The 15,552-nt window shown below is 40.6% G+C and overlaps 1 protein-coding gene across 4 annotated transcripts in view; it reads left to right on the top strand.

The window, feature by feature from the left end:
* The first annotated feature begins 138 nt into the window (after positions 1 to 138).
* STRADA (STE20 related adaptor alpha) overlaps positions 139 to 15,552 on the top strand; it is a 31,157-nt gene continuing 15,743 nt past the window's right edge. Inside the window, exons 1-3 of one of the 4 annotated variants that reach the window (XM_007456763.1) lie at positions 139 to 277; positions 8,884 to 8,963; positions 11,766 to 11,823. In XM_007456763.1, the coding sequence (XP_007456825.1) occupies positions 8,928 to 8,963; positions 11,766 to 11,823 (94 nt within the window). In that variant the 5' untranslated portion in view covers positions 139 to 277; positions 8,884 to 8,927. Of the gene's footprint in view, positions 278 to 8,883; positions 8,964 to 11,765; positions 11,824 to 14,055; positions 14,085 to 15,552 lie in introns of those variants that run through there. The other 3 variants (XM_007456760.1, XM_007456761.1, XM_007456762.1) reach the window with 3 other exon arrangements.

The following is a 15,552-nucleotide window of genomic DNA, read 5'->3' as shown; positions in this document are numbered from 1 at the left end:
GGCGGGGGCCCCGCCACACCAGCGGAGATGCGGGAACCAGGAAGAGCTTCCCCACCTGCCGGGCCTAGCGGGCCGGGGCGGGCCTTCCTCTCCTGCGAGGGGCGGGGCGGGGCGGGGCGGGGCGGGGCGGTTCTCTACCAGCCCTCCCCGGGTCCCTCTACTGCGCATGGCACGTTGCGTACCTCCCTCCCAGCAACTGGCCTGGCGGCAACGCGGCCTTAAACCAAGGAGGCGGAGCTGAGATTGGGTCGAGACTGCTTGTTAACTCCAGGACCAGGTACCGGGCTGGCGGGGCCGCCTGGTGCGCTCCAGGGATCGTTTCTTCCTTGCCCTGACGCCGATTCCATCTCCTCGGGGGCGGGCCTCCGGCAGAGCGGCCATCCTAAGCCCCACCCCTCGCCTTCTACAGGCCCCTTTTCACCCGAATTCTCGATTCACGCAATGAGGGGCTGCAGCCCGAAAGCAGAATAGGCTTGGGCCTGGCCCGGAGACACCGGAGCAGAGTTGCCGGGCTCCCTCTCCTCTTCCCCCCTCATTTTCAGGTGGGAAACCTGGGGCCCAGGTGGCAATTTGTCCTGATCTAGCAAAGAGGAGGCATATACTAGGTTGCCCTCTCCCCGCATCCCCCCACCTCATCCCCATCTCATCCCAGGCTGGATAGCCAGTGGGTCAAGCCCTCGTAAGGACAGAGATCAGGTACTCCCTGAATCAGCCTAAACAGAGCTTCTGATTGTCTTGTTTTCCAAAATGTTTAAGTGCCCACAGTAGATTGGGGTGGAGATGAGGGCGGGGGGAGGGAGGTGAGCGAGAGAGAAGGGGTGTGGTTAAATAAAATTGTTCAAGTTTTCAGGAAATGGGGAACTAACTTCTATGCCCAGCCTTCTGCTAAGATATCCTAGTATATTCTAACTTGACTTCTCCCAAAAGAGCAAAAGCCGTTCGAATTGATTCTTTTCTTATTGTAATATCTGTTGGGGTAGAACCGTATTCCAATATGTATTTGTGGGATTAAAACAGTTTTTCATTGATTGATGGATACTTTTCTTTAGAGACCCCCAAGACTGTTTCTTGTCCCTGAGAGTTGAAGAAACCAAATCTTTCCTGATTTTCAAATCTCCTCAGGCCAGGAGCCTATTCAGCCATATGTTAGTGCTGAACGGGTTAAATCTGTTGCCCCCCCCCCCACCCTTTAACTAGGTTTCTTAGAGGTATTGTGGCTCAAATGCAGCGTTTGTAGTTGTCATCGCAGACATGGAGGAAGTTTAGAAAACCAGTGACAAAAATAGGGAAAAAAGGAAAAATCAAAGTAAATGAATCTCCTTTCTGTACCACTTGGCATCTGGTCAACCTCATTGTCAAATCAGGTGATCCTTTTTCAGTCATTATATCTTTGCACACACAGTCTTGACACTTCTCCCTAAGCTTCTCTGTTATCACTCATGGTTTCTAGAGCACAGGCTTTGGAACAGACCTAATCAGCCCTCCACCACTTGCCTGTGTAACTTTGTTTTTTTTGTTTGTGTGTTTTTTATTTTTTGGCCATACCACACAGCTTGTGGGATCTTAGTTCCCCAGCCAGGGATCGAACCTGCAGTGGAAGTGTGGAATCTTAACCACTGGATCACCAGGGAAGTCCCATGCCCGTGTAACTTTGGGCATTTAACCTCTCTGAGTCTTAATTTCCTGATCTGTAAAACGAGGATCTATAATACTTGCTGTGAGCTGATCTCCATGAAGCATTTAGCACAGATCCTGGCACATACTAAGTTCACATAAGTGTCTGCTGCTTTTATTATTTTTACCATTATTAATTTAACAGATACAGGAGTGCCGATATTAAGTGTTGGTCACAGTAGCCCCTGGGAATGCAACAGTGAACGAAATGCATTCCCTGCCTTCATAGAGTCTCTATTCTAGTGGAGGAAACTGATAAATAGGCAATTAAGAGAGTGGTAGGTATAAGAGTTGAATACAGAGGCCAGACATCTAACATGGGTAGGGAGGGGCGGTCAGGGAGGACTTCCTGTAGCACAGGACACCTGAGATGAGTAGTGAAGGACAGGTAAAAGTTAACAGGTTGGGAGAGTGTTAGTGGTCCACAAGGGGAAGCAGGATCGTTAAAGTTTTTCCTTTGGGTTCCATTTCCTACCTGCCTTTCAAGCTGCATGTCGTAAATATGGACCTATTCCAAGGCTTACTTCCCAGCTTTCTGCTTTTCTCTCACCATTTTCTTCTTTAGTGAATTTTTGTCGCTCATATAGCTTTAGATGCTAACTTCCAAGTCCACATAGCCACCTCTAGCCCCTCTTTTAAGCATCAGTCTTTTCAGTACTTCTCTAACTGAACGCTGTTTCTACTTGGGATATATAACTGTTTTCTCAACCTCAGTATGACCTAAAAACTCAAACTCATCTTTCCACCAAAACTTCCATCTCTGAGCTTTCCCATTTTGTCTTTGACACGCTACTCTTTTTGCAGTTACTTGGGCACACACAAAAAAAGTCGGAGTCATCAGAGTTGTTCAAGTTAAAATGGGTTCCCTGATTAGGTAGTGAGTCTCTGGCATGAGAAGTTTTCAAACAGAGACTAGATAACCTTATATTCAGGAGGTTCGCGGGCCTCTCACTGTTGTGGCCTCTCCCATTGCGGAGCACAGGCTCCGGACGCGCAGTCTCAGTGGCCATGGCTCACGGGCCCAGCCACTCCGCGGCATGTGGGCACGAACCCACGTCCCCTGCATCGGCAGGCGGACTCTCAACCACTGCGCCACCAGGGAAGCCCCAGGAGTTTTTAAAAGCAGTTTTTCCAAAGGGTGGAGGATAGGCTCGATGACTTATGGTGTACTTACTAACTAAATTTCTTTATTTTTCCTTCTCCCTATCCATCTATTTCTTAATATTCCCTCTGACACAGGCTCTTATCACCACAGATGTGGTCCAGTATAATTGTATTCTAACTGGCATTCCTTTTCTGGGTTATTTTCACCTCCCCCTCTCCTGTCCTTTTGCAGATTAATATTCCTTAGAATGTTCCTTAGAACAAGGCTCCTCAAATGTCAATATGATGGTCCACAGATCAGCAACATTACCATCATATGGGAGCTTGTTAGAACTACCAGGCCCCACTTCAGACCTTCTGAATCAAAATCCGCATTTTAACAAGATCCTCAAGTGATTTACATGCACAGTAAAGTTAGAGAGACACTACCGTAGACCACTGTTTTGTGTTTGTCACCTTTCTGTTCAAAATCTACAGTGGCTTCCTACTGCCTGCTGAGTAAAATCCGTGATCTAGCATGCACTTAAGGCCTGTTAATTGTTCTCATATGTGTGGAGTTCTGCTTCTGTAACCGCCCTCACATTAATTGGAGAGTATATGCAAAGTGCTGAAATACTGCTCGGCACATTTGGTCAGTCCTTCAGTATTACTGAGTGCCTACTCTGCTAGGCGCTATTCTAGAAACCAGGAGATACACCTGTGGATATGGAAGCACTAAATAATCAGCAGCTAATAGTATTTTATGCTTGGAATTCCCATTTTCTTTAAGTCCTGTTTGACATTCAAGCCCCACCTCTTCAATGAAACTATCTAGGTCCACCTAGCTAACTGTAATCTTTCCCTTTGCTGAACTTCATAAAGTGTTGCCCATTTCTACTTTTGCATTCCCCAGACCTGCTGAATTAACATTTTTGGAGGTGGGAGTTTGGTCGGGCATTCATAGATTTTTCCAACACAAATGAATTTGAAACACATCCTGGTTTGGGAACCAGTGGTTCAGATCATTAGCGAAGCTGTTTAAGTGGCAGCCTAGAACCAGTTCTTGGGTCTCTCCAATTGGGCAGTTATATTTGTTTATACAGTGTTTTGGAATTGACTTTATTTTCTATTTCCAGTATTTTTCCCAGAGCATAGATAATTCCTTCTGAGGATAAAAATCATCTCTTTATCTACATTAATATTCTCTTTTCTTTCTGTTGTAGACTACAGATGGATATGGATGTTGTTTTCTCTTAAATTTCTTTGGCTTGATGCTTTGTGTTTAATGTTATTAGTCAATGTGCATTCTAATAATCTTTTTTTTTTCCAAATTCAATCTATGTTTACTATTTCGTGGCAGGATAAATGATTCTCAGCATGGTGGGGTGGGGCTTCTATAAGATCAGTGTTGGGGTGAGAATAAATGCAATTTGGTAAAAATCTATAGATGATTTTGAATGGCCTCCTCACTCCCCTGGATTGAAAACCATTGCTTCGATTTCTCTGAAGCAATTCTAAGGACTTTTAGACTCTGTGTACCACACTAAGTCCCCACCCCCACTGCTGTACCACTGCCACAACCCCTCACAACCCTACCCCCCCCTTAAAGAAAGAAGGGAAATGTGGCAGGGTTTTTGCTAGATTCTTCAAAAGCATTTCTGAGTATTTATTTTAGTCATTTACTTTTAAAATCAACTTTATTCAGATGTAATTCACCTATAACAAAATACACTTTTTTGTTTGTTTTTTTTTTGGTTTTGTTGGCTGCGCTGGGTCTTCGTTGTGGCGTGCAGGCTTCTCTAGTTGCAGCGCACAGGCTCTAGAGCGTGCGGGCTCAGTAGTTGCAGCGTGCGGGCTTAGTTGCGGTATGTGGGATCTTAGTTCCCTGACCAGGGATCGACGTGCCCCCTGCATTGGGAGCGCAGAGTCTTAACCACTGGACCACCAAGGAAGTCTCAAATACGCCTGTATTAAAGTGTACAGTTTGTTGAGTTTTGACAGATACACTCACATAACCACCATGCAATGAAGATACAGAACTTTTCCATCACCCTGAAAAGTTCTCATGTGTCTCTTTGAAGTTGGTCCCTCATCTCACTGTTGGTCCCAGGCAAGCAAGATCTGCTTTCTGGGACTTCCCTGGTGGCTCAGAGTTTAAGAATCCAACTGCCAATGCAGGAGACACGGGTTCAATCCCTGGTCCAGGAAGATCCCACATGCTACGGAGGAACTAAGCCCATGTGCCACAACTACTGAGCCTGTGCTCTAGAACCTGCAAGCCACAACTACTGAAGGCTGTGTGCCTAGAGCCCGTGCTCTGCAACAAGAGAAGCCACCGCAATGAGAAGCCTGCGCACCGCAACGAAGAGTAGCCCCGCTCGCCACAGCTAGAGAAAGCCTGTGCGCAGCAGTGAAGACCCAACGCAGCCAAAAATAATAAATAAAATAAATAACTTTATTTTATATTAAAAAAAAAGATCTGATCTCTGTTGTATTTTTACTTTTTCTAGAATTTCATGTAAATGGAAACAGTGTGTAGATCTGTGTCTGACTTCTTTCACTTAACATGAAATTGTTGCCTATATCAGTAGTTTGTTCCTTTTTATTGCTGAGTAGTATTACATTGGTGTATGTACCACATTTTAAAAATCCATTTACCAGTTGGTAGATATTGTTTCCAGTTTGGGGCTCTTGTGAATAATGCTTTTACGAGCATTCATGTACAAGTTTATGAGAAAATGTTTTCATTTCTCTTGAGTAGATTACCTAGGAGCAGAATTGTTGGGTCATAAGAAGCTGCTAAACCATTTTCCAGTGTGGCCACATGAGTTTGCATTCCCACTAGCAACGTATGAGAGTTCTGGTTGGTCGATATCGACACTTGGTATTTTCAGTCTTTATGTTTAGCCATTTTGGTGGGTGTTTAGTGGTATCTCGTTGGTTTATGTACATTTCCCTGATGACAAGTGATGTTGAACATCATTTCATGTGCTTAGTGGCCACTCATATATCTTCTGTTCAGATATGTTGCCCGTTGTTTAAGCTGAGTTGTCTTATTATTGAGTATAGAAATTCTTTATATATTCTGTATATAAAGTCCTTTGTAGACACACACACTCACACACATATACATGCACACACAATATGTTTTCTCCCAATCTTTTCATTTTCTTAGTGGTGTCTTTCAAAGGCAGACATTTTTAATTTTGATAAAGATCAATTTATCATATTTTTGTTTTATATTTCATGCTCTTGATGTTCTGTTTTTGAATCTTTGCCTATCCCAACATCATGAAGATTTTCTCCTCTGTTTTCTTTAGTAGTTTTAACTTTCTCTTTAGTTCTATGATCCATTTCAAGTTAATTTTTGTGTAGGCTGTAAGGTAAGGGTCAATGTTCATTTTTTCTAAATAGATATCAAGTTGTATCCAGACTATCTTTCCCCATGAAATTACTTTGGCCATTCTTTTGAAAATTAATTGACCATATATGCATGGGTCTATTTCTGGATTCTCTGTTCTATTCCATTGATCCATTTGTCTATCCTTAGACCAAAGTACACTGTCTTGATTACTATAGCAATAAAGTAAGTCTGGAAATCAGGTAATGTAAGTCATAACTTTCTTTTTCAAAACTGTTTTGGTTATTTTAGGTCTCTTCTATTTCCATGTAAACCTTAGACAGCTTATCATTTTCCTTTCAAGGTCTTTTGGAATTTTGATTAGCATTGCACTGAATCTGTAGATCAATTTGGAGAGAATTAACATCTTAATGATATAGAGTCTTCCAATCTATGAACATGGTGCACACCTCTTATCTAGATCATCTTTAATCCCTCTTAGCGGTGTTTTATAATTTTAAACGTACAGGTCTTATCCATAATTTATTAAAATATTCCTAATTATTTTATGGTTTTGTAGGTATTATTGATGGTATTGTTTTTTAAATTTCATTTTCTACTTGGTTGTTGCTAGTATATAGAAATACAATTACATTTTATAATTGACCTTTCTACATTCATTTTAAGTATAATGATTTTTTATGAATACTTAGAGTTTTCTATGTATACAATCATGTCTACATAGAAAATCATAAAGAATTTTACGTCTTCTCCAATCTATACGCCTTTTATTTCTTCTTGCCTTTTTGCATTGGCCAAGACCACTAGTACAATAATGAATAGCAGTGATAAGAATATTCTTGCTTTCCTTCTGTCCTTAGAAGAAATTCATTCATTCTTTTTACTGTTAATAGATGTTAGCTATAAATTTTTTTTAATTTTTTAATTTAATTTAATTTTTTTATACAGCAGGTTCTTATTAGTCATCAATTTTATACACATCAGTGTATACATGTCAATCCCAATCGCCCAATTCAGCACACCACCATCCCCACTCCCCCGAAATTTTTTATACATATCTTTTAGCAAGTTGACTTGGTAAATTCTATTTCTATTCTATTCCTAGTTGACTATTCCTAATTGACTAAGAGTTTTGTTTTTTTTTTAACTTGTGGGTTAGTGTTGAATTTTGTTAGATGCTTTTTCTCCATTTATTGAAATGATTGTATTTTTACTTGCTTACTCAGTTAATAAGGTAAAATGGCATCGATTCATTTTTTCAAATTCCTTAAAATTGGTTGTTCTTTATTTGCAAACAACTTCAAACAAAGACAGTTTTGGGTACGTTGATTCAGTTTTAAATGTTAAACCAATCTGTTATTCCTGAAGTAAACCCCACTCGGTCATGATGTATTATGCTTTTAGCCATTCTAGACATAAATTCTTAACTATAAATAGCAAACATAAAATAAGATCAGGGGCTTCCCTGGTGGCGCAGTGGTTGGGCGTCCGCCTGCCGATGCAGGGGACACGGGTTCGTGCCCCGGTCCGGGAGGATCCCGCGTGCCGCGGAGTGGCTGGGCCCGTGAGCCATGGCCGCTGGGCCTGTGCGTCTGGAGCCTGTGCTCCGCAACGGGGGAGGTCACAACAGTGAGAGGCCTGCCTACTGCAAAAAAAAATAAATAAATAAGATCAGGATGATATGAAAAAAGATACATTTGAGAAATGGCAAAAGCTCTTGGAAATGGGTAACAAAAATGTAAAACTTAGTAGAAAGGTTGGAAAATAAAGTTTGAAGAAGTCTCCTAGAAAGCAGAGAGTTGTAAAGTATGAGTGAAATAAATACAAAATTGGGGGCTAATTCTAGAAGTACACCTTTAACTATTAGAGTTTCTGTTCCTATTTCTTGTCAAAGAAATGATATTCCCCAGAATCGGAAGCCCCAAATCTCCACGCTCTAAAGGCTGACTAAGTGCAACTGACTAAGCAGCTAGTCCAGACTGCAGCAGGATGGAGGGCCTCTGGAAGGCCGTCTCCAGGGGAAAATTGGAATGGATGAATTTGAGTGTATGGAAAAACACACTGATGAGACGAATAGCAGAAATGTTGAAGTATTTGGAAAAGTTAATAGCTACATGGGAAAACAAGCAAGTGAAAAAATGAGGCAATTATTAACTCTAGGGGGGAAAAATGAGTGTATGGGGAATATGACGTGGTCACCTCTGTTTGCCTCAACGAAGAACCATGTTTACATAGTCCTAGTAATGTAAATTTGGACTATTAACCAAAATTTATGTCAGAACTATGTTGGGAGAATGAAGGCAGGAATGTAGGGTGCAGGAAGTTGATGTGGGAGAGCTTAGTCTTCACCTACCATGGTAGAAAGTTAGTAGATAAATGTCTAAAATGGATAAGTCATGACACATAAACAGCATTTAAGGATGATGATAAAAAGGACGATAAACAGACAAAAGAATTGCAGGTGATTGCTTCTGCAGAGGGGTCAGTGGAGGGTTGGGTCACGAGAAATTTAAAAATTAATTTAAACAAAAAAACCCTATAAAAAACTTCTCTTACAGATATTGCAGTATTTCAGAATGTATTTGGCCAAAGTACATCCAGGTTTATTGTTACTTAAAGTTTCTCTAAACAAACCTTTAGAATCTAGGAATTTGTAGGTCTAGTACAGTGCTTTGAATGGTAGACTCATAATAAGTTTTTGTTAATCAACAAATATTTCTATAAAAGCAGATTTGACTAACAACCTGTGTCTATTTTCCTTTTAGGTTTAAATTTTTGAAATTGAAGTAGGTCTACACGTTAGGAACTCATGTCTTTTCTTGTAAGTAAACCAGAGCGAATTAGGGTGAGTGTTTCTCTTCTTCTGGCTTTACTATTTTTTATTTTCTGAAAAGCAGTGTGTTTGGCAGATATTGTAGGAGGTTTTTGGGTTTTTTTTTTTTATGTGATGTTCAGAAACATACAGAAGTGAGGGATGTAGAAAGTAAAGTAGGTATTGCAGCCTCCACTCCTAAGAAAAGAACTTGCGGGGACTTCCCTGGTGGCACACTGGTTAAGAATCCACCTGTGAATGCAGGGGACACGGGTTTGAGCCCTGGTCCGGGAAGATCCCATGTGCCGAGGAGCGACTAAGCCTGTGTACCACAACTACAGAGTCTATGTGCCACAACTACTGAAGCCCGCACGCCTAGAGCCCGTGCTCCACAACATGAGAAGCCACCACAATGAGAAGCCCGTGCCCTGCAACGAAGAGTAGCCCCCGCTCGCCACAGCTAGAGAAAGCCTGCGTGCAGCAGTGAAGACCCAATGCAGCCAGAAATAAATAATAAATAAATTTTTTAAAAAAAGAAACGAATTTGCAGGCAGAGGCTGACCAGAGACACAGAATATACCCACCAGCTTGTCTGATAGAGAAGAAACAAGGTGGCTTATTTTATGATTATCAGTCATTCAACATTAAATGAGTTGCTCTCCCTTTTCAGTGTAGATGTGTACCCACTAGTGATCTGCCTGTTTCCTATGCATTTTCAGTGAGTTTGTGTGTGTGTGTTTTTTTGTTTTTTATTTGCGGTACACGGGCCTCTCACTGCTGTGGCCTCTCCCATCGCGGAGCACAGGCTCTGGACGCGCAGGCCCAGCGGCCATGGCCCACGGGCCCAGCTGCTCTGCGGCACGCGGGATCCTCCCAGACCGGAGCACGAACCCCCGTCCCCTGCATCGGCAGGTGGACTCCCAACCGCTGCACCACCAGGGAAGCGCAGTTTGTGTGTTTTAAAAATCAGCATCGGACTTCCCTGGTGGCTCAGTGGTGGGGAGTACGCCTGCCAGTGCAGGGGACACAGGTTCGAGCCCTGGTCCAGGAAGATCCCACATGCTGCAGAGCAGCTAAGCCTGTGTGCCACAACTACTGAGCCTGTGCTCTGGAGCCCACGAGCCACAACTACTGAGCCCGTGTGCCACAACTCTCTAGGCCAGTGTGCCTAGACCCTGTGCTCCGCAACAGGAGAAGCCACCGCAATGAGAAGCCCACGCACCACAACAAAGAGTAGCCCCCGTTCACTGCAACTAGAGAAAGCCCGCACGCAGCAACAAGGACCCAATGCAGCCGAAAATAAATAAATAAATTTTAAACAAAATCAGCATCAGATTGTAATTATTGGAACACTTTTTTGAACCCTGGCCCTTGGCAGTGAAGGCACAGAGTCCTAACCATTGGACCGCCAGGGAACTCCCATCATAGGTTTTAATTGAAGGCTTTTTGAAAAATTTTATTACACCTTAGAACTTCACTAGCTAAAATGACCTCAAGAACAAATACTGGGTTTAGCTTCTTTACAAGCTTCCTAAATGATTTCCTAAAAGACTATCTTGTTTATTATCAAGTACTCAATTTCTAACTGCTGTAGTAATTATTTTAAAATTCTGTAACACTGTATGTGTACTGTGAGACATTGTGAATATACCACTTTCTTTTTTTTTCTTTTTCTTCTCTTTTGGCCGGACGGCTTGTGCGATCTTAGTTCCCCAACCAGGGACTGAACCCGGGCCACAGCAGTGAAAGCCTGGAATCCTAACCACTAGGCCACCAGGGAACTCCCTTAATATACCACTTTCTTTAAATATTAAGGTGTCAATTATATTTTGTGTTCCAGTGAATATAAATTTTGTATATCAATTTTTTAAATTTACGGTGTTCTTTTTTTAATTTGGAAAAAATTGATATAGAGAATGATGTTATAGTTTAAATTCATAGTGCATATTATACAACTTATTTCTGAATGTTCCTTAATCTTCCTTTTTCTTATGTTTATGCGGTAAGAATAATTTATATTGGAAAGAGTAAACCTTGCTATTAATTAAGAGAAACAAAACAGAATCCCTCCTTAGCCTGAACTCTACCCAGTGGAAAGAATACCCCTAAGCCAAGCTTTAATACCAGCCCTTGAGTGAAATATAACCTTGATCCCATTGCTTTTATGTATGAGCTTCTTTTCTATTTCAACCTAACCCGATTCAGGTGAAACCAGACCGCTGATCAGTATGATGGAAATCCAATACTAGTGTGAAATAGTCCAGTAAAGTGAACCATAGATTAGTCGTGCTAGTTTGGTCCTTGTAAACTTGGTAGAAAATGTAAACGTTGGTGATGTCTTTAGAAATCCTAGTGGATGAAAGAATATGCAGTTTGCTGTTTCCTTTTACAAACTAATAGAGGCTTGTGAAAAACTGTTTCATCCCTATTTTCTGTGTGTGAATTCCAGTATTTTTCAAATTGGCGTTAATGATCCAAAGCATGTGTAATAGACAGCAATGGAATGAATAAGATGGAACCAAAAGGCAGTTTTATATATAGGAAGGACAAAAGCATTCTTCATTATTAGGGCCAGTACTACTTATTTCTCATCTGTCAGATTTAAGAATTGTTCATCAAATTAGGCAAAGAAGAATAGAGAAAGGAATTAATCTATTGTTTTCAGTTGATTTAAATGCAAGATTCTTTTCAAAACTTTTCCATAGAAATGTAGCTTAACTGTACTGCATGATTCACTTTTTATAGTTGTCTTTTTGTCTGTCTATCTAATGGCTGATAGTTAATTTTTTGTGGCTTGGAAGAAATACTAACTCTCTTTGGGGTTTTCCTCTTTAGCGGTGGGTCTCGGAAAAGTTCATTGTTGAGGGCTTAAGAGATTTGGAACTATTTGGAGGTAAGTACAGTATGGCATTTAGCCATCACTTCAGGATAAATATCGCTGCCTTTTTTGTTGATTAAATCAATTTATAGAAATTAGCAATTTAAGGGCAAGTTGTTATATTTGTTTGGCTACAGCTGTTATATTTACTTGGCTCCTTTTTGAATCCATGCTTTCCCCAAAATTTGAGGACTAATCTGGCAGTTGTCCTTGGCCTGTCTTGATTGTTAGAAAGCCAGTATTTACTTAAAAGCACACGTGTTTCTTCTAAGTATTTGTCTCTGAAATATGTATTCTTAAAGGAAGAAAAGTAGGTGTTTAAAAGTCTCTAGTCTTGAAGATTTAAAAAATAAAATTATAGTCAGGACAAAGGTATATATAAAAGTTATGGTTTTTCTGATCAATCTAGTTGACTCATCTTTTCATGAGACTTAGAGACTAGAAAAAAAATATCTGTCAGGACAAAAATACTAACTTCCTATTGTAAAATCTAAATGTTGATTCAGAAGTAAAGTAGATTTGCAATTTTGAGGTTTAGCAAATCCAGGCACTCCCCTTTGGCTATTTTCCAACTGAGCTGTTTTGGGAACTGTGATCTTGACTTAAGGCAAGGAAAATTCTTTTTCTATAAAAATAATAGTAGTAAAGCCCCTTTTGTTTTATCTGTACACCATGATACTCTCTTCAGCTCCTATAGCTAAAGAAATGGGTTACAGATAGAGTATGTTGGTTAACTGATCCAAAATACCTCGAGAGGCTTGAGTAATTGAAAACTCAAACTTGTTAGTTACTAGGTGGCACCTATTCATTTATTTTCCCTCCTGCCACTCAAAGAACTTCTGGAATTGAATTATTCATAAACTTTGTCAAAGGGTTTTAGAGAAGACAGATAAGAGTTTAGAAAAATAATGAGTTATTTTTGTTTTGGTTATAAAGAGTAAAAGTAATCTGCACAGTAAAGGAAAGGCTAATGGAACAAAAATACTATGTTCTGGTGCTATTCTCATTTTTTTCCCCATCATTAATGGCAAAACAGTGGTTTAAAAGTAAACATTGGCATTGATGGAAATTGAGTTGGAAGTCCAGTTTACATTAATTAGCTAAAAATATTCCAGTTATGTGAATTAGATGAATGGATTTTGGTTTCAAGTGCCTTGAGTGTAGGATCTCTGGATGTCTTTTGATAATTCCCTAGTCTCTGATCTGAGGAGGATGAAGAGATTGTTCTGTATATTGTTTACAGCTTAATGAAGTGTATGTTACCAAGGTGATGCAGCTTGGAATTTGCCTTCTGCTCTAAGAAGCCTTGGTTTGATTTCCTTTTACCTGTTCACCTGGCTTCTTATCTTTGACTTGTAAGAAGCCCCTCTTAAGCAGCCGCTCCTGCCATTTGTATACCAGAAAACTGATGTCCATGGCACACACACAAAAATCTTATTTTGATAAATTGAGGCTAATTTACTCTGCACCCAATATCTAGCAATATAATTTAAGATATTTGGAGATGTGTAATCATTCCAGTTCTTTACAATTAAAATCTTTACTTTGATCACTTTTCAGAATAGAGAAAATAAAAAGCACAGATACAGAATTTGTCTTCTTTTGGAGCAGAAAATCATTTAAGTTGCCCTTTGCTTTATTCATATTCATCAGGAGTAGCAGAGAGCCAAAAAGCCCTTGCTTTATTTTCATTTAGAATAGAATGTATCTGACTGGAGAATCAAATTGGGTAATGGTCCCACAAACGCATGTTACTGTATTAAAACTTTTTTGTCTTTTTTTTTGGCAAACCTGTTTTCTAGTCCCTGCACTCCCTGGGAAATAGCCAACCATGCATATAATTTTATAATGAATTTTTTGTTCACAGTATAAGACTCTGAAACTAGCCTATTGAAAGTAACATTGTGTGCTGATGGAAAGTAATTGTATGACCAGAACTATAGCAGTTGAGTTGTACTCAGTAAAGAATACCTGTAGAATAAGAGCCTTGCCAAGTTTTGAAGAGCCATAGATTCATGTTTAAAACTCCATCTATCTGCAGCATTTTTACTGTGGATCTCTGGGGCTGTGTGTGTGTGTGTGTGTGTGTGTGTGTTTATATGTAGCACTGCAGGCACTTTTTGCTGTAATGATTCTTAAGTGGTTTCCATTAGTAAATGTAGTCCTAAGTGCAGTAATTGCTGTTCTGAATGTGGGTGTGTCTTCTTCCAAAACCCAAAATGCCAACACTCAATCTCTCCACTCCAGAGCAGCCTCCGGGTGACACTCGGAGAAAAGTAAGTGATTTTCCAGGCTCTAGTACTGTGGCTTGTTGCATGGAGGTGACTTGTGGAATGTTGTATGTTTTTTTGGTTGGCTTATCATTTTATGTTTCTGCTCATCTGTCACTGAGTTTTATACATGGTATAATTCTTCTACTTGTGGGGACTTAGGTTTCACCCTAGAGAGATTCTGATGTGTACTTTGAAAACTGAAAAACTCTCAGGCACTTTTTCTCTCTCCTCCCCTTTGTAGCCCTACCAGTCACCGGCCACCCCCTCCAAAAACTTAAAGGGGACAGTTTCAACACTCTAACATGTGGTTATCTTTCAGTGGCTAGTAGTACTAAATTTCCCCATCCTTAGTCTATTAATAACAGATTTCAGTCCACAGAGATAATATAGATCTCTGTCTAGATTATAAGGCAGGACGTCAAATCTAGTTTAAAAACAAAACCCCATGTTTTAAAGTACAAAACAGAAAATGTATTTGTTTTTTTGGCAGAAGTTTCAAGACTCTCGCCCTGCTTCTTACTGTACTAGTTTATTTTACCAGTGGAGATAACAGCAGGGTACCAAGCTGCTTTTTAAATTTATTTATTTATTTTATTTATTTATTTTTGGCTGCCTTGGGTCTTCGTTGCTGCGCGCGGGCTTTCTCTAGTTGGGGCAAGCGGTGGCTTCTCTTGTTGCGGAGCATGGGCTCTAGGGCGCATGGGCTTCAGTAGTTGTGGCATGCAGGCTCAGTAGTTGCGGCTTGCGGGCTCTAGAGCGCACGCTCAGTAGTTGTGGCGGACGGGCTTCGTTGCTCCACAGCGTGTGGGATCTTCCTGGACCAGGGCTCGAACCTGTGTCCCCTGCATTGGCAGGCAGATTCTTAACCACTACACCCCACCAGGGAAGTCCCCAAGCTCCTTTTGATACTGTGAATCAGTGTCTTATACAGAGAGGATAAGAGCCCTTTTCTCCATGGTCGTCTTCCTCTTTTCAGATAACAGACCTTTGTGCCTTTTGCAGGCAGCTCCAAGGTGAGTGAAGGGTAATGCTGCTGACGAGGAATTTCTTTCTGAGTAAACCTTGGCTGCGCTTTACTAGCTAAGAGCACTTCACTCTCAGATCCCAATATTTTCCAGTCAGGAGACCAAAAACGTGCCCTATAGGATCAGTTGGGTATTTTTCCAGAGTACAGTGCCAATTATATATAGTTCTTATATTTTCACAGCTGCTGATGTTATACCAAAAGTTATCCTGTGTGAAACCTTTGGGAGGTTGGATGTACTTATTTGTTGGACATTTCATAAATATTGTGTTTGTGTGCTTTATTGTATTTTGTCTTTAAACAAGCTCTTTAAACAAAGTTATCATTTTATGGTCATTTCTGGATAGCAGTAGCTTATGTCTTTTTCAAATGCTTCAAAATGAACAAAGTGCTTTTCATGGTGGGGGAAACTAAGAAAAGACTTTGATAGAATTAGTTTCTTTCCCT

Source organism: Lipotes vexillifer, unplaced genomic scaffold (assembly GCF_000442215.2).
Source record: "Lipotes vexillifer unplaced genomic scaffold, Lipotes_vexillifer_v1.1 scaffold299, whole genome shotgun sequence".
Lineage (NCBI taxonomy): Eukaryota > Metazoa > Chordata > Mammalia > Artiodactyla > Lipotidae > Lipotes > Lipotes vexillifer.
The sequence above is the reverse complement of the archived record's forward strand: the minus strand, read 5'-3'. Positions and strand labels throughout refer to the sequence as shown.